General features: G+C 50.6%; 6 protein-coding genes across 6 annotated transcripts in view; 2 read left to right on the forward strand and 4 right to left on the reverse strand.

Annotated features, from left to right (window-relative positions):
- Nucleotides 1-8,472, forward strand: part of ENH_00031300 (hypothetical protein, conserved) — a gene marked incomplete at both ends in the record, with an annotated part of 8,896 nt that extends 424 nt beyond the window's left edge. Inside the window, 9 exons of the mRNA XM_013580167.1 lie at nucleotides 852-990; nucleotides 1,608-1,689; nucleotides 1,944-2,060; nucleotides 2,325-4,276; nucleotides 6,633-6,778; nucleotides 7,128-7,255; nucleotides 7,414-7,985; nucleotides 8,167-8,273; nucleotides 8,396-8,472. Of these exons, the coding sequence (XP_013435621.1) occupies nucleotides 852-990; nucleotides 1,608-1,689; nucleotides 1,944-2,060; nucleotides 2,325-4,276; nucleotides 6,633-6,778; nucleotides 7,128-7,255; nucleotides 7,414-7,985; nucleotides 8,167-8,273; nucleotides 8,396-8,472 (3,320 nt within the window). The remainder of the gene's footprint in view (nucleotides 1-851; nucleotides 991-1,607; nucleotides 1,690-1,943; nucleotides 2,061-2,324; nucleotides 4,277-6,632; nucleotides 6,779-7,127; nucleotides 7,256-7,413; nucleotides 7,986-8,166; nucleotides 8,274-8,395) is intronic.
- A 557-nt stretch (nucleotides 8,473-9,029) lies between these two features.
- ENH_00031310 (UDP-N-acetylglucosamine transporter, putative) lies at nucleotides 9,030-10,145 on the reverse strand (the record flags this gene model as incomplete). The annotated part of the gene is made up of 1 exon (XM_013580168.1): nucleotides 9,030-10,145. One exon carries the CDS (start codon nucleotides 10,143-10,145, stop codon nucleotides 9,030-9,032), a length of 1,116 nt encoding a protein of 371 aa, XP_013435622.1.
- A 510-nt stretch (nucleotides 10,146-10,655) lies between these two features.
- Nucleotides 10,656-11,378, forward strand: ENH_00031320 (hypothetical protein, conserved; the record flags this gene model as incomplete). The annotated part of the gene is made up of 2 exons (XM_013580169.1): nucleotides 10,656-10,946; nucleotides 11,307-11,378. 2 exons carry the CDS (start codon nucleotides 10,656-10,658, stop codon nucleotides 11,376-11,378), a joined length of 363 nt encoding a protein of 120 aa, XP_013435623.1.
- Nucleotides 11,379-11,818: 440 nt separating this feature from the next.
- ENH_00031330 (Chromosome III, complete sequence, related) lies at nucleotides 11,819-13,076 on the reverse strand (the record flags this gene model as incomplete). The annotated part of the gene is made up of 3 exons (XM_013580170.1): nucleotides 11,819-12,013; nucleotides 12,068-12,123; nucleotides 12,551-13,076. The coding sequence occupies 3 exons, from the start codon at nucleotides 13,074-13,076 to the stop codon at nucleotides 11,819-11,821; spliced, it is 777 nt and encodes a 258-aa protein (XP_013435624.1).
- Nucleotides 13,077-13,197: 121 nt separating this feature from the next.
- Nucleotides 13,198-14,414, reverse strand: ENH_00031340 (Scavenger receptor protein TgSR1 (Precursor), related; the record flags this gene model as incomplete). Its single annotated transcript, XM_013580171.1, has 2 exons — nucleotides 13,198-13,451; nucleotides 13,832-14,414. 2 exons carry the CDS (start codon nucleotides 14,412-14,414, stop codon nucleotides 13,198-13,200), a joined length of 837 nt encoding a protein of 278 aa, XP_013435625.1.
- Nucleotides 14,415-18,419: 4,005 nt separating this feature from the next.
- ENH_00031350 (ribosomal protein L32, putative) lies at nucleotides 18,420-18,978 on the reverse strand (the record flags this gene model as incomplete). The annotated part of the gene is made up of 2 exons (XM_013580172.1): nucleotides 18,420-18,731; nucleotides 18,886-18,978. 2 exons carry the CDS (start codon nucleotides 18,976-18,978, stop codon nucleotides 18,420-18,422), a joined length of 405 nt encoding a protein of 134 aa, XP_013435626.1.
- Between the last annotated feature and the right edge of the window lie 2,884 nt (nucleotides 18,979-21,862).

Below are 21,862 nucleotides of genomic sequence, written 5' to 3' on the forward strand. Positions count from 1 at the left end.
CTGCTGCTGCTGCTGCTGCTGCTGCTGCTGTCCTTGTTCTTGCTGCTGCTGCTGCTGTCCTTGTTCTTGCTGCTGCTGCTGCTGCTGTCCTTGTTCTTGCTGCTGCTGCTGCTGTCCTTGTTCTTGCTGCTGCTGCTGCTGTCCTTCTTGCTGCTGCTATCCTTGTTCTTGCTGCTGCTGCCCTTGTTCTTGTTGCTGTTGCCGCTGCTGGCTTAGCACAGTGGGAAGGCAGCAGTGGCTGCAGGTGTGTTAGGCGCAAGCAGCAGCAGCAGCAGCAGCAGCAGCAGCAGCAGCAGCAGCAGCAGAGCTTTCCCGCTGCTGCTTTTTTCCACAAACGACACACCAGCAAATTGAATTTTATTTTTGAATGTGCATTAATTAAAACTGAATCAAGTCCGGGTTTTTGAGCCCAGAAAGTCCGCAAGAGAGAACTGCTTTGCTGCAGTCGCTGGGGCTTTGCTGCAGCAGCTGGGACGTTGCTGCAGCAGCTGGGGCTTTGCTGCAGCAGCTGGGGCTTTTCTGCATTAGCTGTGGCTTTGCTGCAGCAGCTGGGACGTTGCTGCAGCAGTTGGGGCGTTGCTGCAGCAGCAGGGGCTTTGCTGCAGCAGCAGGGGCTTTGCTGCAGCAGCAGGGGCTTTGCTGCAGCAGCTGTGTGTCTGCTGTTTGCTGCAGCAGCTGAGGCTTTGCTGCAGCAGCTGTGTGTCTGCTGTTTGCTGCAGCAGCTGAGGCCTTGCTGCAGCAGCTGTGTCTGTGCTGTTTGCTGCAGCAGCCGAGGCTTTGCTGCAGCAGCTGAGGCTTTGCTGCAGCAGCTGAGGCTTTGCTGCAGCAGCTGTGTCTGCTGTTTGCTGCAGCAGCTTCTCCAGCGCGGGCCAAAGAAGAAAGCAAAAAGCAGCAGCAGCAAAGAGAAGTGGAAAAAAAAGAAGCTCGAAAATTTGCACTGAGACAAAGATGGGCGGATTTGCAAAGACTGGCCAGAAGCACTCATTTCGGGTCCAACTTCTTTTTCTTTTTTTTATTTTAATCCATTTGTTTCTCTTTTTTTAATTTTATTCCATTTGTTTTTCTTTTTTTAATCCATTTGTTTTTCTTTTTTTAATTTTAATCCATTTATTCCTTTTTTCCAGTTAAACGACCACAAGTGCACTTCTGCTGCAGCAGCAGCAGCAGCTGCTGCTGCTGCAGCAGCAGCTGCTGCTGCTGCTGCTGCTTTTGAATGCATTTATGCAAGGACTTGAGCTCAATTTTGTTTTCTGAAACTGCTTTGAACTAAACTTCTTCTCGAAGTTCCTTTTTATTTTTTAATTTATTTATCTTCTCTTTTATGAATCCCTTTTTGTTTTTTAATTTATTGTTCTTCTCTTGTTTACGAATTCCCCTTTGATGCAATTTATTGATCTTCTCTTTTTATTATTTCTTTTTTATTTCAATTTATTGGTCTTTTCATTTTTCTGAATTTCTCATAATATCAATTTGCTGATCTTCTCTCTAAATTTCCCTTTATTTCGATTAATTTGCCTTTTCTTTTTCTATTTTTTGCATTTTCCACTTTTTCACTTTATGTGCTGCTGCTGCTGCTGCTGCTGCTGCTGCTGCTGCTGCTGCTGCAGGCCTCGCTTCCACCACCCCAGCAGAGAAGAACATGCAAAGGCTCACCGCTTCAGCGCGAGGGGTTTTTCTTTCAGCAGATTTGTGCGTCATTAGGGTTTAGGGTTTAGGGTTTAGGGTTTAGGGTTTAGGGTTTAGGGTTTGGGAGTTTGCGTTTTGGGCAAGAATGGCTGCATTTGTTGCTGCATGCAGCAACTTGGGGCTTTGAACAGCAGCTTTATTTCCCTCCGCATTTGCGGGTCTGTTTCGAAAAGAAAAACAAATTCTGTTTTCTCATTTTGAATTCCCTTTCGCTGCTGCTGCTGCTGCTGCTGCTGCTGCTGCTGCTGCTGCTGCAGGATGTGGTGTACGTACGCCCCCCCCAGGAGCTGCAGGGCCGCCACCGCGAAGCTGTCGAAGAATATTTAAAACAACTTCCGCGCATGCACCAGTTGTTGGCGGAGCCCCACAAGTTGGTGGGGCTTGTTTGGGGCTTTGGTGGGGTTGTTGTTGCTGCGGCGCATGCATGCATGCATGCATGCATGCATGCGCATGCATGCATGCATGCGTGCATGCATGCGCATGCATGCATGCGCGTGCATGCATGCGCGTGCATGCATGCATGTGCGTTGCATGCGGGGCGCGTTTCGCCGTTTCTGGGGGAGTTTGGGGCTGTTTGCATGCGTTTTTGCATGCGTTTTTTTGCGTTTATATTCTTTTTTTCTTTTTATTATTTTTAGGCCCTCGCTGCGAAATATGGACTCGTGAAAGTCACCGAAAGCCCCGATCTGGCGGCCCCCCCCGAGATCCAGCGGCAGGCAAACCCCTGGCAGCAAGCAGCAGCAGCAGACCACTGGTCCGAGTTGCATGCAGCCTTTGGCTACTCCCCGTGGGACCTGCTGGCCTCCAAAGAAAGCTGCAACTTCATTCCCAAGGACTTGGCGGAAAAACTGGAAAAGAAACGAAAAGAAGAAGCTGCCAAAGTTCTCCAAAGTCCACAAACTCCCAAACGCAGAGATGCAGCAGCAGCAGCAGCAGCAGCAGCAGCAGCAGCGTCCACAGACGCTGCTGCTACCCCCAAGAGGGCCGCAGCGGAGGCGCGAGCCAAGTTCAGCAGCAGCAGCAGCAGCAGCAGCAGCAGCAGCAGCAGCAGCGTAGCTGTGGGAGAAGCAAAGACTCCAGTGAGGACATTGAACAGAGGCTCGAGTTCTTCTTTTCGGGAAGCAGCCAGCAGCTGCAGCAGCCCCACAAGAACTCCGCTTTCTAGCAGCAGACTGCAGCAGCAAAGTTCGCGAAAGTTTTCGGAAAATAATTTAAGTGACGGGAAGCAGCAGCAGCAGCAGCAGCAGCAGCAGCAGCAGCAGCAGCAGCAAGTTGCGGGGGCGCGAGCTGTCGATACACCCCAAGTGCAGGCGTCTCGCGAGGAAATCACTTTTTTAAATTTGCAAAAAAGAAAAGATGAAACAAAAGACAATGAGCAGCAGTCTCAGGAGAAAGAACCACCCGCTCCTGCTGCTGCTGCAGCTCCTGCTGCTGCTGCTGCTGCAGCTCCTGCTGCTGCTGCTGCTGCAGCTCCTGCTGCTGAACCACTAGCTGCTGCTGGCCGAGACCCTGCTGCTGCGTCAGCTGCCGCTGCTGCAGCGGCGGCTGCTGCTGCGCCAACCGGTGTGGCTGCTGCTGCTGCTGCTGCTGCTGCTGCTCCGTTAGCTTCTTCTACCCCGCCAGTTGCTGCTGCAGTTGCTGCTGCTCAGCCAATTGCTGCTCCAGCAGCTCCTGCCTCCTCGTCTGATGCAGCAGCTTCCGATTCGGTATCTGCTTCTGCTGCACCGTCATCAGCTGCTGCAGCCACGTCCGCTGCTGCTGCAGATGCTGCAGCAGCAGCTGCTGCTGCTGCTGCAGATGCTGCTGCAGCAGCAGCAGCTGCTGCAGCAGCTCCAAAACAGTCAAATGTCTCAGAAAGTGAAGTTGCCACAGCAGCTCAAAGCTCCACAGACACCTCAGCGGTAGCCACCCCTGAGTCGCCAGTGGATACAAAATTACAGCAGCAGCAGCAGCAGCAGCAAGAGCAGCAGCAGCAACAACATGAGCAGCAGCAGCAGCAGGAACAGGAGCAGCAGCAGCAGCAACGGGAGCAGCAGCAGGAGCAGCAGGAGCCGAAGCGCGTTTCGAGCAGCCGCAATTACAATGCTGGGGGCCCTCGGCAAATGAAGCTGACGGAACTTTTTCGATTTACTTTCAACAAAATAAAAAACAAGAAGAATATTTCAATGTCTCCTTTGATTTACAAGTTTGCTGCTGCTGCTGCTGCTGCAGCAGCAGAAGACGAAGAGTCTGAAGAAGAAATAAAACCGACAAAAAACAGAAAAAGAAAACTCATTGATGACGACGCACCACCAGCAGCAGCAGCAGCAGCAGCAGCAGCAGCAGAGCTGCCGGAAGTGCAGCAGCCTCCCGGAGCTGCTGCTGCAGCCAGCGAAGCAGCTGACGCAGCAGCAGCAGCAGCAGCAGCAGCAGCAGAAGCTCCTACTGGGCCCGAAGCCGCTCCGGAAGAAGCCCCAGCTGCTGCTGCTGCTGCTGCTGCTGCTGCTGCTTCTGAAGCAGCTCTGCTGGAGGAGAAAAGGCGGCGGAAGGAACTTCGCAAAAAGCAAAAAGCAGAAGAATTGAAAAGACAAAAAAGATTAGAAAGGAAAAAGTCCGAGTTGCACTCAGCCCCTAGACTCCCACGCACAAGCTGCATGCGCATGCATTCGCATGCAAATGCATGCGCGCATACGCATGCATGCAAATGCATGCGCAAGCACTTGCATGCACACATCTGCATGCATGCATGCATGCTTGCATGCATGCATGCATGCTTGCATGCATGCACTTGCATGCATGCCCACTTGCATGCATGCCCACTTGCATGCATGCCCACTTGCATGCATGCACACAAATGCATGCATGCCCACTTGCATGCATGCATGCATGCATGCATGCACGCCTGCATGCATGCCCACTTGCATGCATGCCCACTTGCATGCATGCATGCATGCATGCATGCATGCACTTGCATGCACTTGCATGCATGCATGCATGGGGAGGGTGCGTTTGTGTGTGCGAAGGCGCATGCGGGAAGTGGTGCGGCAAATGGTGGAGTGCGAGGCGGAGGAAAACGACGAAGAACTCCGCGAAGACGAAGAGTACGCGGCGGCGCTGCGGGAGTTGAAGAAAAGACTGGCGAGAGAAGAAGAAGAAGAAGAAGAAGAAGAGGAAGACAGGCGAGGACTCGGAGTTTATTTTGATGTTGAATAGTTTATCTTTTATGTTTCTTTTCATGTTGAATACTTTATCTTCTAAGTTCTTTTCAAGTTGAATACTTTCTGTTCTAAGTTTATTTCAAGTTGAATAGTTTCTCTTTTATGTTTCTTTTCTGCAAAGTTTCGTTTTAAAGTTGAATAGTTTCTCTTTTAAGTTTCTTTTCATGTTGAATACTTTATCTTCTAAGTTTCTTTTCAAGTTGAACACTTTCACTTCAAAGTTCTTTTGATGTTGAATACTTTCTCTTTTAAGTTTCTTTTCAAGTTGAATACTTTCTCTTTTAAGTTTCTTTTCAAGTTGAATACTTTCACTTCTAAGTTTCTTTCAAGTTGAATACTTTCACTTCTAAGTTTATTTTCAAGTTGAATACTTTCACTTCTAAGTTCTTTTCAAGTTGAATACTTTCACTTCTAAGTTTATTTTCATGTTTGAATGCTTTCTCTTCTAAGTCTTGCAAAGTTTCTTTTTAAATTTGAACACTTTCACTTCAAAGTTTCTTTTCAAGTTGAACACTTTCTTTTCCAAGTTTGTTTTCATGTTGAATACTTTCGCTTCTAAGTTTCTTTTCAAGTTGAGAACACTTTCGCTTCTAAATTTCTTTTCAAGTTGAATACTTTCTCTTTTAAGTTTCTTTTCAAGTTGAATACTTTCGCTTCTAAGTTTCTTTTCAAGTTTGGGCACATTCACTTCTAAGTTCTTTGCAAGTTGAACACTTTCGCTTCTAAGTTTCTTTCAAGTTGAATACTTTCTCTTCTAAGTTTCTTTTCAAGTTTGAACACTTTCACTTTCAAGTTTCTTTTCAAGTTTAAACACTTTCCACTTCACAGTTTCTTTTCAAGTTTAAACACTTTCACTTCAAAGTTTCTTTTTAAATTTGAACACTTTCCACTTCAAAGGTTCTTCTCAAGTTTAAACACTTTCCACTTCCAAGTCTTTGCAAAGTTTTTTTTTTTAATTTAACCACTCTCCACTTGCAAGTCTCTGCAGAGTTTCCTCTTTGGTGCATTTTTGCGAAAGTGGTTCTCGCGGCTTTGTTCCAAGGCCTTGGATCGGGTCTTATTCCTGGACTTGTACAGGATTGTTTTTTGTGAATTTGTAGCTGCACAATTTATTTATTTATTTATTTATTTATTTATTTATTTATTTATTTATTTATTTGTTTATTTGTTTATTTATTTGTATAAATGCATGTTGCTGTTGTTGTTGTGGTCTCTGTGAAAAAGTTGATTCGTATTGAACAAAGTTCGCGGCCACAAGCAAAAAGACTTGCCAAAAGGACTTGTGCTGATGCGAGCGTAGAAGCCATACAATAAAATAGAAACGCATGCAGACGGATTGGGTTTGTGTGCAACAATGCATGCATGCATGCATGCATGCATGCATTGTGTGCAACGATGCATGCATGCATGCATGCAAGCCTGCATGCATGCATATGTGTTCACCTGCATAAGTAAAAAGGCACGCGCAATGCACATATGTGTATTTTGATGTATGAGTTGCAAAAGCACGCATGCATATATATATATACATGTACATCTATATATATACACATATATATGTATATATATATACACACATATATATGTGTATATATATATATATACATATATATATGTATATATATATATGTATACATATATATGTGTATATATATATATAACGCACATGTATATATGTACACATCTGCGAATATGTAGATGTGAATTTACGCATTTGTTTGGAGAGTTGTGTGGCAATCTCTTGTACAGCGAGGCGGACTTTCTTGAAGATCTGATTGCAGCACCGGAAGATGTGGACTTCGACGAGAGAAACGAAGACCGGCCGGCGATGAAGATGAAGCTGCAAAAAGACTCGGGAGAAAGAGAAGAAGAAGTTTACGAGAGGTTCATTGGAAGTGAGAAAAGAGAAAAGATGAACTGAAGAGTTTTCAGAATTCAACTTCGATGGAAAGCTTTGCACAAGCTGGGGGTGCCTCTGCGTGTGCAACCATACGAGCACTTCTCTACTTTTGTCTCAGTCCTTTTAAAGTTCCCTGTGCATTTGTATTTAATAAATATACATATATTCAATTCCGTGCATTTATATTTAATAAATATACATATATTCAATTCCGCAAGTGTTCATGCATACGCTTTTTTCATGCATGCGCATTTGTATATGCATGCACATTCCTGCTTTTTGGCGAAAACTCGCGGGAAAACATAAATGTTTCTTTATTTATCTTTTCTTGTTTAATTTCAAAGGATACCACCGAGGCGGAGACAAAGAAGGCCAAGAACTGACAGAACAGGAAATGCTGGAGCTCGAGCTCGAGGAGCGGCGCCGGCAAATTGCGAAAAGAAGAAAATTGTTCGGAGATGGCGAGTTTGCGGTGCGTTTGAATTGAAAATATGCCTCTTGTGTTTATTTTGTTTTTTTAAAATATATGTATACATGAATTTCTTCTTTTATCCATTCATTTATTCATTTACTAAGGATCTGCAGCATCCATCCGCACAGGCTCACACTGTGTTTCGCTGAAACCCGCAGGGGATGGACATAGATGACTGGCTTTCCGAAAGCGACGAGTCGGACTCGAATTCCGAAACTGAAAAAGAAGAAGTTTCCGAAACTCCGGCAGAGGAAATTGTCCGGTGGTCGACAATAGCACTAACAGAAGAAAGGGCTGATGTTTCGGGAGGAGGCGCCGCAGCAGCCAGCCGAAACCCCGCAGATCTTGTTGCAAGATGCATGGAGAATGCATCTCGCCGCCAAAAGATACAAGTTTTGCGCCCTTTGCCGGCAAAAGAATTCAAGAAAATGGACACAACTTGTGCAAAGATTAGAAGTGAAGCTCATGCGAGTGGCGGCAGGCACTTCAAGGAAGTTGTCGAAGTCGAAGGACCGCAGGAGCATTCGACGGAAGCTCAGAGCGAAAAGGCAGTGGAAAGCTTGGAAAGCGACGAAGACGAAATGGAAAACTTGTACAAAAAAGCAACTCTAGCCAAAGCCAAGCCCGCGGAGCTTCTCCGCAACAAACACAATCAGAACTGCCCGCCTGCGCAGTGCATTCGTTTCTCGCCGAGCTTCCGCCGCGACTTGGAGCTCTCCGGCAGCAGCAGGTAACAATTCAATAAAAGAGCCTACTGGCTGAAAAAAGTGGCTAAGACAAGCAAGACTTCGTGTCAAGATTCAGATCCGCTGCTTTCCAAGACAGTGCTGACTCTGTGTTAGGGCTGCAGCGGCCTCAGGCTGAATAGATGAAGTCTGCAGCCTTTTGGCTCTACTGTTTCTTTGCTGCAGTCGAAATGTAGTGCCAGTCTTTGAGGGCTTCCGTTCTCGACCTGTTCCCAAGCCGAAGACAATAAGCCCGCAAGAGTTGCATGGTGCCGCGGCTTCGCGGAAAGCCAGTGAGACAAATTCTTCACCAAGTTTTGAATTCCCCGGCTGTGCTGCAGCACTTTTGTACACAAGTTATTCGGGGTAAGTTATTTGGTGATCTTTTTTGTTTTGCTCCATTCTGTTGTTCCAGGTTCTGGGTTTTCGGGGCTGCTGACGCGGTCCGTGAACCTCTCTGGCGAAAAGCAGCGGAAACCGAAGTCTAAATGAAGCTTTACAAACCTCATTGGAATGTAGAGACACTCCTTTTGATTAAGCAAAATAAATACTTAGGAATACAACGCCGCAACTCCCCACTTCCAACTGACTGCAGCCGCATGTGGCTCTGCGGAAGCTCCGCGCAACTTTTTGCAGACAATTTGGGAAACAAGCTTTCCACCCTATATTTTGTTCAGGTCAAATCAAAATGCAGTTGCAGCTAAGAAATAGCATTTGCAGCTAAGAAGTAGCAGTTGCTGCGTCCCAGAAGCAGTGCCATGTGTCCTAGCGCACTGCAAATGGCCCAGTGGGAATACTTGAAACTTAATGTTGAACTAAGCCGTGCCTGCTTCTGATACTGCAGAATGCTGCGAGAATACTGCAACAGGACTTGTGCAAGTCAGCACAAACAAACGGAAAGAGTTTGTTTCCAAGTTCTTGCTTTGCAAGTTCCCATACACAGCTCTTAGCAAGGGCTCAACGCAAGCACGCCGAATCTGTGCACAGGCGGCAACTGCGCGGCCCAAACGAAGAGGCATTTAAAAAGGAAGCAAAAACAATGAACGAGGTCAAGCTGGCACTGCACGGGAGCGATGGTGAACATTTGAATCTGCAGAAACAACTGCTGCCTCCGCGCCCCGGGCCAGCTCAGTGTACTTCTTGGCTCCAGCTTGGCTGAAAGGAGAAAAGGGGTTTTCGACAACGTACAAATAAGTGGCGACGAGGACAAGAAGGGTGCCGATGCAGAAGAGGGGGGAGGGGAAGAAGTCGCCCACAATCCACCACGACATCAAACAGGAAAACACAATCGACATGGCGTTTCCGAAGCACTTCAGAATGTTGTCTGCGTATTTCAACACAGCAGCCACCACCAGGCCGCCCAGAGCCTGCAGCAAAATCGCAGCCACCGTCATTCCGCTGTATCCCTGGAAGAACCCGTTTCGCCTGATCGCCTCGCCGTCGTTCCAGAAAGCCCCCACGAGCCCCGCAGTGACTCCGTAAATGGCGAGCTGCATGTTGTTGACCCAAATGGTTGCAGTTTTTTGCTTCAGCAGCTTCTCCAGATAGACCCCGGCCAGACCACTGGTCAGGCAGGCGCAGAGCACCGCAACTAGCCCGATGAAGGGGCTCTGCGGGGAGCCCATTGCTGCCTTGGGTCGCTCGGATGATCCGGGATATTGAATGAGGCTGACGCCTGCAAATAAGAGAAAAAGAGCTGACCAGCGCAGCACTGAAAGCCTTCTTCCCAGGATCAGCACTGAGAGCAGAGCCGTGGTCAGGATCTTGAGCTGATACGTCACTTGGTACATTGCTCCCGAGAGGTTCGAAAGCGCTATGAAGATCAGGTTGTTCTGAAGGGCATAGAGCAGCCCCGGGACTCCAACTTTCGCCATTTCCACCGGATTTCCGATGATGTCGCGGTGGACTGCTGCCAGAGTCTGGCGCAGGCTCATGTTCTGTTCGTACCAGACCAGCGGAATGGAGGTGAGGAGCTTCACCACCTCGGCCGACACAACTGCTGTCGTCGCGAGGTAGGGGGGCCCCTCGGGGGCCCACTTTGTGGATCTTGAAAGCCTCAACACGCTGACGGAGGCCACAGTCTGTCCGACCAAAGCCAGCAGCGCCACCCACCGCATGGGCACGCCCAGGAAAGTGGGATTCCCACAAGACTTCGAAGAAGTCATTTTGGGTCGTTTCTCGCTGCTGCTGGAGCTCCCGATCTGGAAACAACGCCTAAAGCCGCTGCCACGCGTGCTGCTGTGCACACACGCCCTAAAAAGGCACTACGGCGTCGAACAAATCAATCAAAACGCGCATTGGACTCAGGCGTGACGCAGTACTGGGGCTGAGCCGAAACACTGACGCCTGCCGGGGCTCTGTGCCCCAGGGCTACACACAGCGAGCCTACACGAGGCTGCACGAGCCCCCAATTATAAAGAAATACAAAAGTGGAAAAGAGGGGAAATTGTTAGTACTTTTTTGCTGCGCGTTGCTCGGAAGCAGCAGCAGCAGGGTCCGGCCCCAGCCGCCACTGGGCTGGTACCGCTGCTGAGAGCTGCAGTTGAATCGGCGGGTCCGTCGGCAGTTCGCAGTTCGACAAATTGCGGATTACTTCGACAAATTGCGGATTATTTGTTGCATTTAGTTCATCTTTTGCTTTCAGAAACGAACTGCAAAGGCCTGAATGTTCAACAATGCTTGGCTCTTCGCTGCTCCAGCGCATGCAGCCCATCCGGCTTGCCCGCGCTTTCCTTTCCCCGCAAATTCCCAGCAGCAGCCCCAGATGCTTCAGCACTGAAGGCGGAAGGCTTTTGAATCCCAACCCGAGGCCCACGCAGTACCAAACAGTGATAGTTAATGAAGTAGTAAACCCCCCCCCCGGGAAGCCCTTCAGCTTCACGCCCTACTTGGTGGGCTTGGGGGTGTTCATGTTCGTCTTCCCCTGCGTGCAGACCACCGTGGAGCTGCGCAAGTACTACAAAGAGGTGAAACGCGAACTCGAGTGACCACTGGTCTCTCAGTTTGCTGCTGCTGTCTGGCGCTGTGCAAAGCCTGCTGCTGCTGCTGCTGCTGCTGCTGCTGCAGCACGAGGGCTCTTCAGCTCTCTTCTAAGAGAAAGCACAACTTTCAGACTCTGCGCTTTCTACTGCAGCAGCACTGGCCGCAGTCTGGCTATTAGGAGGTGTCAGTTTCCTCCAAACTTGTCAAAGTGCAGTTTATTTGCATTTTTCTACCCTTAATGGCACTTTCAATTGAATATAATTGAATATAATTTGAATAGTGATGGCCCTTTGCTGCATCTGTTTTGCTGCACTCGTTGTGGCTGTTGCGTGTCTGCTGTACAGACAGAGCACCTGTACCGCGACGGCTGGAACAGACACCACTACGACAAGATGAAGGACCAGTACTTGTCTTAGTCTTATTCCGAAGTTTCGAAAGAAGCAAATCTATTTTGCTTCCATTGAAGAAGTTGGCCGTCGATCTTGCAGTTTCGCGCAGCCCCCGAAAGCCAACGAACACTCTGAATTAGTGCAAGTCGAAGCAACGAAAAAGTGATCAAAAGTCTTTTTTTTATCGAGGGGGAACCTCTCGTCAAGTGTATCTACAGCTGGCGCAGCTGCTGCTGCTGCAGCAGCCCCGTGCTGCTGCAGCAGGCCCGTGCTGCTGCAGCAGGCCCGTGCTGCTGCAGCAGGCCCGTGCTGCTGCAGCAGGCCCGTGCTGCTGCTTCGCGAGTGGGGTGCTGCTGTAGGTACAGTGCAGCAGCGCGGGGCGGGGCGGCAGGGGCGAAGCGGAGGCTGTAAGAAGTGTGAATTTGCTGCAGTGGATTTAGTTCAGAGGTGTTTGCATGCATCGCGTTTTAGGCAGTTCCCGAGCTGCTGCTGCTGCTGCTGCTGCTGCTGCTGCTGCTGCTCGAGGCTGCAGACGCCACTACGAACACGAAAGAACGAATATAGCCGCCGCTGGACTCGGACTTGATTCCATTCATTTCGCTGCCTGCGAACTTGGGTTTTGCGTCGGAGGCAAACAACTCAACTTCTCCGCCTTCGTTAGTCTGCACAGCCCAGCTCAGCCTCTGAGCAACTTGAATGTTAGCGAAGTTTCTCACCAGAGCTCCTGCATGCATAGCCGCCCGACAAACAGAAGAAATAGGACTGTAGAAACCTGCAAAGAAGTCACCAAAAGATAAAAGTGGCAGCTTTCCAGCCAAGTGCTGCAGCTTACCGCTTCCGTACACCTGGGCGCTGCTGCTGACACCGCAGCCAGCGGGGCACAGAACGAGTTCGCGTTCGCCCAGGCCCAACTTCAGTGTGAAGATTCCGTTTGCGTCGCATGCAAGAGTTTGAAAAAGAGGAGCAACTTCGACGGAAAACGAGCGGAGTTCCGGGTTTCTGCTCGGCGTGCTGTTGATGCCTGAAGAGCTTTGCGCGTGAACTCGGGTGTACGTACACTGCAAACAGCAGCCACTGCAGGCGCGGCCGCAGGCGCTTTCGTTCGAAAGCAAACAACTTATGTAGTTTTATTTGAACACTCGTAACAGTGCAAGTCACTACAGCCTCTCTGCATGCTTTCTGCGTAGATCTGCACCCACCGAAATGCCCCTGCGAAGCGTCGTAGGACGCACGCCCTGCTGCCAGCGTCACCAGCAAGTTTCCGCCTTCTTTTGGCACAGCCCCTGCATGCAGCCCCGCCTTGCAAACTGAGCTTTTCGAAGTATAATATCTGCAGCCTTCGAGCGGTGCGCCCGCCTGGAGGCAGTCTGGGGGGCAGTGGGCTAAGACTTTCTGCCCGATGTGGCCGTTGAACTCGGGACGGCGGAGGGAGTCGGAGCAGGCGAGGTACACTGCATGCTTGGCTGGGGTTGCTGCAGCAGCAGCAGCAGCAGCAGCAGCAGCAGCCCACGCAGGCCGCTGCGGGGAGCAGGCAGAAAGGCACAGTCTGCCGTCATCTGTCCTTCTGCTTTCGCTGGGCACTTGTGGGATGTGAGCCGCGAGCGCCTCGGCGCTGAAGGCCTTCTGTATTGTGGCAATTGGAACTTCTTGGTTGAAAACTTTAACTCCCAAAATATCTCCTTCAAAATAGTCCGCTTCGGCCGCACTGGCGCGCCCAATAATCATCCGGCCCTGCAGCAGAGTGAGCTCCGCGGGCTGCGCTGTTGGGGTGTATGGACAGCTCACCCTCAAGTTGATTTCGAAGTCGGCTTTCTCGGATGCCACGGACTTCCCGTTCACAAAAAGACTAATTAGGCGCTTCGCGGTGGAGAACGTGGCGGCGGCGTCGAATCTTTCTGAATTTTCGTTTGCTTTCCAGTTGCTGCTGCTGCTGCTGCTGCTGCAGTTGCTGCTCACCGCCCAGCTTCGGCTTGAAGCCGCTCTTGACTTGGTAGGGGTGGCAAGTCCGTTCGAAGAGCAGCTCGTCGTTCGGATCGACAACAAGAGAGAATCCTTCGCAGTCACTGTGGGCCAGCAGCGTCCGCCACTGCCCCAGCCCGCCTGGGACTCAGTGAAAAAAAAAAAATTTTTTTTTTTTTGCAACTACTTGCCTGTGACTGCTGCGCGGACTGCCACGGTGAAGTCCCTCAGGCTGGAGGCCTGGCCGCCCTCCGCGAGGCTCGAGACGTCCACGAAGTCCGAGGGCTTTCCGTGGAAACCTGAAGAGTTTGTGCAAGTGCAGCAGCGGGAAGAGCCGGTGGGGGGCACCTCTGAAGCCGTCGGGCGGAAACCAGTGGAAGATGTCTTCGGGCTGAGACGCTGGAGTTGCGTGCAGTTCCACCAAGCGGCTGTAGGGCCCTGCAGAGTTCTTTGCTGTTGGCAGTTTCGTTCAAAAGAATGGAAAAGAGGCATTTCTTGTTCAGAAAAGTTCCAAGACTCACTGCTGACGGACGGCTGGCCTCCCGCACTGAGAGCCCGCGAGTTGCTGCTTCCTGCAGCAAGTCCTTTGTAAGAAACCCAGTCGCTGTGCAGCGCTGTGTTGGCTCTTCGCAGAGTTGTTGAGCCCCTGCGTTTGGGGGGCCCTCTTTGCTGCAGGAAATTTCCGCGCGGGCTGGGGGGCCCCACTGGCGTGGCAGCAGCAGCAGCACTCTGCGTTGCTGCAGCTTGCTGCTGCACTTGAGCGCCGGCAGCAGCTGCCGGTGGCTTTCCCGCAGCTTCGCCAGCAGCAGCTGCAGGCGCAGCAGCTGCAGCGCCAGACGGAGAAGCAGCAGGTGCTGCAGCAGAAGCTGCTGCAGCAGGCACGGCAGCTGCTGCAGCGCCCCCACTTGGCTGCTGCGCACTCGTGGCTGCTGCAGCAGCAGCCGCTGTTTGCGAAGGCGTGGCTGGCTGCTGGGGGGCCCCTGGACTTGATGCTGTCTGAAGCAGTGGGGGCCCCCGACTTGTGATCAAGAGGCTGTGGAGGGAGTGGTCCACTCGCGCAGTGGTGACTGCGGAGTAGTTCAAGTCCCATTCAAATTCAAACATAAGAACTGGAGATCTTGCAAAAGTTCGCCTACAAGACTGGGGGTAGGGGCCGCTTTCTTCGCTGTGAAGGCCGTGGCTTTCGAAACTGGAAAAGTGGTGTTGGGCGTGGCCAACGACCAGCAGGCACTCGCCGCCGTCCTTCGTGAGGGTGCCGCTGTGAAGAGCCGCTCGACAGACCTGACAGAAAAATTCAAGTTTTCAAGTTTTCGAGTTTTCACTTTTTGTTCTTCAGGAATGCGCCAGTAGAGGGCCTACAGCAGAGCTGGCTGTGTATATAAAAGCCCCCTTCAACTCTCCTCCCGCGGACCTGAGCCAGTCACTCTTGGGAGCCTTCGGGCTCGCTGGGAAGCCACGCCACCTACTCGCAGCTGGGGGGGCACACTACTAGCCGCATGGTTCCCGGGGGCCCCGCCAGGCCTCCTTTGGTCTCGAGAGTGTCAAAGCAAGTGAGGTGGACTCGAGACAGAAACCTCTTCTTTTGAACTACAGCTTCTTCCTTGTGAAAAGCTCCAACGCCGGAGGGGTCGCCATCCCCCTCGCACGCAATCACCACGTCTTCGTCGTGCACGCAATAAATGTCATCGCCCACGGCGTGGGGGCACTGATTCAGAAAAGCCTCTCTGCCTGCATTTGAAATTCAAAAGCAAACGTCCGAAACTGTCGAGTCTGTGCAAAGCAAACCTGTGCACGCAAAGTTGACGGCGGCAATTTTTTCCTGTTCCGTCCCGCAGTAGTTTTGCCCCATAATGCTCGTGCAGCTTTCGTTGCCTGGCCCCTTATCCTTAAACCAGAATGCAATGCTGCTTTTGGTCACAGTACGATTCCTTAGCCTACCTTGACATTGCTGTATCCCATCTGGCGACAAGCAACTTGCTCAGACTGCAAAGACCAGCCGTCTGAACAAACACTGCCGAAACCTGGGGCAAGTATTTCAAGTTGTTCTCGCAAAGCAAGAGCTCTTCGACAAAGAAAAACGAACCGTTGTCGTAAAACTGAAGTCGTCCTATGCCCGACTGTGCAGGTGTGCCGGAGGGACCAACAATGCGGATTGTGCCTGCCTCTGGCGCCACACCAGAAAGCCTGTTTGTGCATTTCACAACAACGTCCTCGTCGTGCTTCAAACATGTTGCTGTAGGAGGCTCCGCTGGGCAGTCGGCTAGCACTGCCTCGTTCCCTTTGCACTAAAACCGACGCATGCGTTGTGGTTGCCTTGAACGGAAGCTAGCGACTGGTCTTACACTAATGCCTGAAAATCATTATGAATTCTCGGTCTCACCACTGGTTTTATGAATGAAAGAGCATACCTGTGGATGCCACGGGGTAACCCTTATCTGCGCACAAGTCCGCCCCCTCCACGTCTTTGCAGCCTTCTACTAGTTGAACACCCGTTTTGAACCCTGAGGGAGGCACTCGTGCTCAATTCATACTGCATTGTGGCAAACAGTGGAGATTACCGAATTCTTGGCAAGCTTTCACTGCTGACTGCGGCGCAAATGTGAGGTAGTCGCCTTTGTTGCTGAAAGTTGCTGTTGTTGGCGCTGCTGCAGATGACTTTGAAAATGCTTTCTCACCAAACACTTCCCCAAACTTCGCCAGTCTTCACTTCCAGCCGCCCAACAGACGACAGTTTGCCATATTCTGATTTCCAATTGCAAGTTGCCGTTCATGTTTTTGGAACGACAACGAAGCTGCTCACCGTCAACGACGCGAACCGACGTCTCGATGAGATCGATAGAATCTGAAAAAACTTGCAAAAAATTTCCAAGTCGCGTTTTTTCAAGAGTGTCACTCACCGACGAGGTACATGTGGAAACTGTACTGCTTTCTGTCCACGGAGTACGCGAAGTCCACCGAGTCAATGCCTGCAGCCAGGAAACCCGAATTCCGAATTCCGCGAGAGTGCTTCCAATTAGTGCAAGTCTACCGTTGTAAGCAGTTCCAGTGTACTGGTCCACTGGTCCAACTGCAGTCAACACGAGATCGCCGCCAGAAGGAGTCAGCAAGCCGTCAAGAATTGCAGCAGTGCAGATCGAAGAAAGAGCCGGGTGGAGAGAGGCGCCCTGGGTGTGGGCGAACTCGGAGGCTTGGCAGTTTGCGGGGCAGTGGACCCTTGCTGCTGCTGCTGCTGCTGCTGCTGCTGCAGGGTGTCTGAAGCAGCAAAGTGAATTCAACAACTCCCTCGCTGGGGCTTGCTTTTGAATACCCCTCGAAGACGTCTGCAGCCCGCGTGTGGCAGTCTATGTCTTGGGGAGTCAACTCCAAGCCAGTTGGGTGCCGCGGGACGTACACAGAAGAGGGATATGGCACTCCGACCCATTTCCCAACTTTGAAAGAAGCAGCTTTCCCTTCGGAGCGAACTGTGATGTGTTTGCAGAACCAGGGGGCTGCTGCAGAGTCGTTGCTGAGGACTATTGCCTGCAAGTCTCCGACTGTGCAAGAATTGAAAGTGAAAGAATATTCCTTGTGCAAGAATTGAAAGTGAAAGAATATTCCTAAGTGCAACTCCGCCTGCAGCGGGCCTCACCGTCTGCAGCCTGCAGCCTGATGGCTCTGTTGCTTCCAGGAGGAAAGTTTCCCTCCAACACTTTCGGGCCAGAGCTCCGCGAAGAGCCTATAAGGGAAATTCTGGCCCGCGGGTGAACTCCCCCTTCACAGAAAAAAAAAATAAAAAGAGAAAAGCGCTGCTGCAGCAGACAGTAAGAAGCTTGCCCTTGAGGTCCGTCCCAGTCAGAATCGAAAGTTCATAAATTTTGCTCCCCGATAGCGTGAAAGACTGCTTGCGTGATAATGCGCACTCGAGCTTTGCATGCAGGCCAAGTGCAAGCCTCACTGCTTCGGGAGATAAAGGAGACAAGGCCTCGCCGCAGTCGAAAATCCAGTAGCGAAAGTCTTTCCAGACAGTCAGTTGGCGGCAAGACCACGAAGTAGGGCTGGTGATGTAGGCGTGGACGACTTCAGGGTTGCTCACGTCAACGCGTTCTGCCGTGACTCTAAGCGAAGCAACTGCGCTGCACAAGCGGGCGAGTCACACGTGCAAAGAACTGCCTCACTGTTTGCTTGTGCCCCTAGTAACAGACGCAATTGAAATGGGTTTCGTGCGACGGCCATTGGACCCTTCCAAAATGATCTTGACGTCGCTTCTGGAGCGTCAAATCAGTGCACAACGCGACCTCCCATGCAAAATAAATTCGACATACTTCACCTCTAGCCCGAATGCAGCAAGAGGAGCCACTTGCACCACATAACGAGCCATTGCTTGGTCCACGGGAAGACAACGCCCATAGGCGGGAAGTCCGGCCTGCGGCGTCGCTTTACACCAGCTTTCATCGCCACACACCCCGACGAGATATATCCCAAACAAAATGATTTCGCGGAGCATATTTCCGAAAAGCATGCGATGCGGCAACATGTTGCATGAAATGCTCACGAAACGCGTTTCCACACCACTAAGCGCAGGCTCTCGAGTGTTGCGACACCGAATTTGCTTTTCTTTTGCAACAAAAAAGAAGCAGCGTCTTGCCACAGGATTGTTTATTGGTTTGAAATTTTCATTTCTGCCCGTCAAGGCCGTGTCCTCTTGTTGCGATCGTGGAAAGAGTCGTCAACCCCCACCTTTTGAACTATGCATTGTAAGTTTCACTTGTAACCGCCTACCCTGACACAGGAAGCTAAAATGATAACTACTGAGTTGCTGGTATCCACACAGCTACAGCACTGGGTAGAAGCGTAAAATGTCGCACCTGCTGCACTAGGCTGAAGCCTGCTGCATACTCAAACTGGGATATCCACTCTTATCGTTTCGACCTCTACGTCACCTCGCAATCAGCTCATATTCATGCCGAAGAAGTGTCGAATTACTAATAATTGCAAGTATAACCATCAGATCTTAAACCAAAGGCTGGAAAGTGCAGTTCGAAATTTCCCTTGCTGCCACAATCTGAGCCTGCGGGGAAGCCTCTCTCCCCAACTCGAGCCACCAGAGTGCACCTTAACTGCTAGTTTAGTTTACTCGTCCTCTGCAGTGTTGAGGCGCGCGGACTTGTTCAGAACAAGGACATTAAGTTGTTCTGCGCGTTCGACGATCTCGCGCCTCTTTCTGGAGGAAACGCCGGAAGCAATTTCCGCAGCGAACTTCGTGTTGTGCATCAACAGCATGTCGATGTCTTGGGGCCTCTCGACGCGGAACTTGTAAAAGCCGTTCCGCAGCATGTGCCGGGTCTTCCTGTTGGAGCCGTAGCCGATGTTGGGCATGAGGTTGGTGCCTTTGAACTTGCGGCGAACGCGGCAGTCAATACCCTTTGGCTTTCTCCATGAGGGCTGCGGGCAGCCGCGCGAAACGCAAACACTGCGAGCGCCAGAGTTCACTCTTGTGCATTTGCGCCCACACAGTGCAGGTCTGATCCTGCAGCTGAAGCTTCAAGCAGCAGCAGCAGCAGCAGCAGCAGCAGCAGCAGCAGCAGCAGCAACTTACACTCAGGCGCTTCCATCTGTCGGACTGGAAACGCGGGAAGCTCTTGGTCCGCTTCTTGACAATGCGGCGCTTGACTGACGAAACGGGAGCCATCTGCGAAGGCAGAGCAGCAGAGTGTTTGACTGCAATGTGCACAACTCGTTGAACTGTGTCTTCCCCAGCCACAAAACTATTAATTCTTGTCTTATTTGGAGTCACAAGAATGAAGTTGGCGCAGTTCATTCACAAACGCTCCACTTCCTCAGAAACCCCGTGCGGCGCAACACAGTGGCTCCTCGGCAGCCGCGAGTCCCGCTGCATGCAGTTCTTTTGCACTTCCACTGATCGAAAAAGAGTCTTTTAATACTCAGTGCATCAGCAAGCCAGTTTTCTTCTTCAACCCCCCTCCCCACAGAGGGCCCCTCGTGATCGTCGGGAACTGCATACCGTAGAAGCGGGAACGTGGCGTAGTTCCAAGCTCAACTATGCAGAGTTTGCCCGCGAAATCGATCTCTGATTAGCAGAGATGCCACGATGGGATAGTTCCAGCTATCAGTCCCATGTGGAAGGCTTCTCCAGTGTAGCATCCCATGACGGCCCCGCACCTGTTCTGCATCTGGGGACGGGCTGCATGCAGCTGTGAACTGCGGCGCCACCGCGGCAGTTTCAGCTGAAGAGTTAGCTGCATATTCGTATTTACGAATTAGGTGTTTTTGTAGCATGTTTAGCGCCATGTCGCTGTTGCGCCATGGCAGAAACATGCATGCATTTAGCCGTGAGTTTCCAGAGAAACCTAGGAAACACTGAGCTCAAAAGAAAACTCGCACTGTTTGGAGTGGAATGGACAATACCAAGAGATGGGACTGCTTGGGTGAAAGTAAAAGACTTCGATGTGGCGGATTACAATGGATGCTGCAGTGCATCATCGCGCCCGAGAGCATCAGTGCCAAGCGAACATAGTTTGGCCTCGGGAAAACCCTATTGAAATGATTGTTTTAGCATCCTTCGTGTAATAACACTGATAACACTCCTCAGGAACCGGCATTCTGGCTGCCTAGTCTGATAGCCGCTAAACAAATGCGAGGCGTGCTACCGTAGCCTAGGGTATTGCTGAGGGATTTATCGCTTTCCGAGACCTTCTACCCACTCCAAGTCTTATAAACTGAGCAGTCTAATTGACACGCTGTGCACTAATTTATTGCCTTCCAGGGAGCCTCCAACTCGCTATAGCATGTAATGGCCTCCAAGCTCCGTCTCCGGCTCTTGAACTCTTGCGGCTTCTGCTTCATAGTCCATGTTACTGTTACGCTTCGTGGGCCTCTACGGGCCCTGATTTACCAAGAAGCTTGTACTTTTGTGCACATGTGGTTGCAAACCGTGGCTGACACCACTGTGGAAAGGATCCACTCGCAGTGTTTCTCATGTGCACCAGAGCCAACGCGCGGCCAATCTACCTATAGCATATCCTGTTTGGCCGAAGCCTAGTTCTGGCCGTGTTACACGGAGCTCCAGCTGTGGTGCTGCCGAAAATGCACATAGACAACACAGGAGTATAGCTGAAGCTGCGCTTCTGGTGCGGATGTGCAAATGGGAAGCATGAATGTTTGCTGCAAAGAGATCGGCGGGCTCTTCACCAGGAATTAGTCTAGAAAGATTGAGGGAGCAGTGCTGTAAGAAATGCGGAAAAACTGCGAATGCTGCGTGCCATCCGCCTTTTCTTGTAAAAGTCTGGAACGCGTTTCGCGACACTTGCTTCTTTGACACGAGTTGCTTTTGCCCGGCAATCTGCTGCTGGCGTCAACAGGAGCAAAATTAAAGAAATTTATTTGGTTTAAAGACAGGGCTTCATGTCACCCCGCTTGCGCTTGCAGGGTAGCAGATTGCACTCTTTTTTTGACGGATACTGCCAGAGCTTTCCAAATGCGCCTAATGACTCTGCAGAGGGTACGAAGATGTCATGCTGCTGAAGCCCACATGCTGGTACTTTAGCTTTCGGGACCGAAACGGGAACTCACCAACAGCAACTGCTTTTCACACTGAGTGCCTAGAGGCATCTGCTGTACACAGTTCAAACTGGGCACTTCAGCGCGTCCGTCATGCAATCATAGAAGGCATGCATACATGCACGATTTCTTCCTCCGGTACTGGTTCTCTCGTAAAGGCCAGTAACGTCTGAACACCACTTTCCCGTTTCATACTAACTCATTTGCCAATTGGCTGTCATACTCGCTGCCCTCCAACACGGCGCCTTGCGGATCCATCAAATCGCATACACTTTTGTCAAGTGCTCACACAGCCTGTGTTTGCTTTGCAAATTTAGATGAAGAAGTCTGGATTGAAAGGATATTGGAGAGCTTGTCTGTACATTTCTCCAGCCTCATTTGCTAGTAAAGAGCTTGCTTTTCTCACTCCAGGAGACAGCTGAAGTATTCTGACGCATGCGTGGCACCATGCAAACGCCACGCTTTCTCCAATTTATATAAAGAACTACAGGAGGCGTTTTTATATACGGTGCTGCAGCTGCAGATGTAGTGCTAAACTATTGAAGATAGAAACCCATTGATATTTCACATACTTGCTTTTTTCCTGCATAGCGTGCGCCATAGGAAGCGCGAATGCCTTCATTTCTTACCCTACATGAACACTCTTGATGCTCTGAGGCTCGTTGATTCTGGTGCGCGAAGCAACAACTAGGCGTCGGCTTTACGGGGAACGTGGTGGAGCTGCCTGTGTGCTCCCACAAAGCCTCCCCAAAAGCTTTTGTCAGAGCATTTTACCAATTATATGTCCACTGCAATTCAGCACAGTATTAAGTACTTCAATGAATATGTGATCATCCTGTGGGTTTTCCCCAACACGTGCACTTATGCTATTTTACGTTAACATGCTTTCTAAACATAGCCACACTACGCACTCCGTTGAATCATTGACCTGCTAAGGTTAAAGGGAGGGCAGTCATGCCTTTGGGAGTCGCTTTGGCGTCGGCAAATCATCTGTC

Source organism: Eimeria necatrix, genomic scaffold, assembly GCF_000499385.1.
Source record: "Eimeria necatrix Houghton genomic scaffold, Enh_scaff229, whole genome shotgun sequence".
Lineage (NCBI taxonomy): Eukaryota > Apicomplexa > Conoidasida > Eucoccidiorida > Eimeriidae > Eimeria > Eimeria necatrix.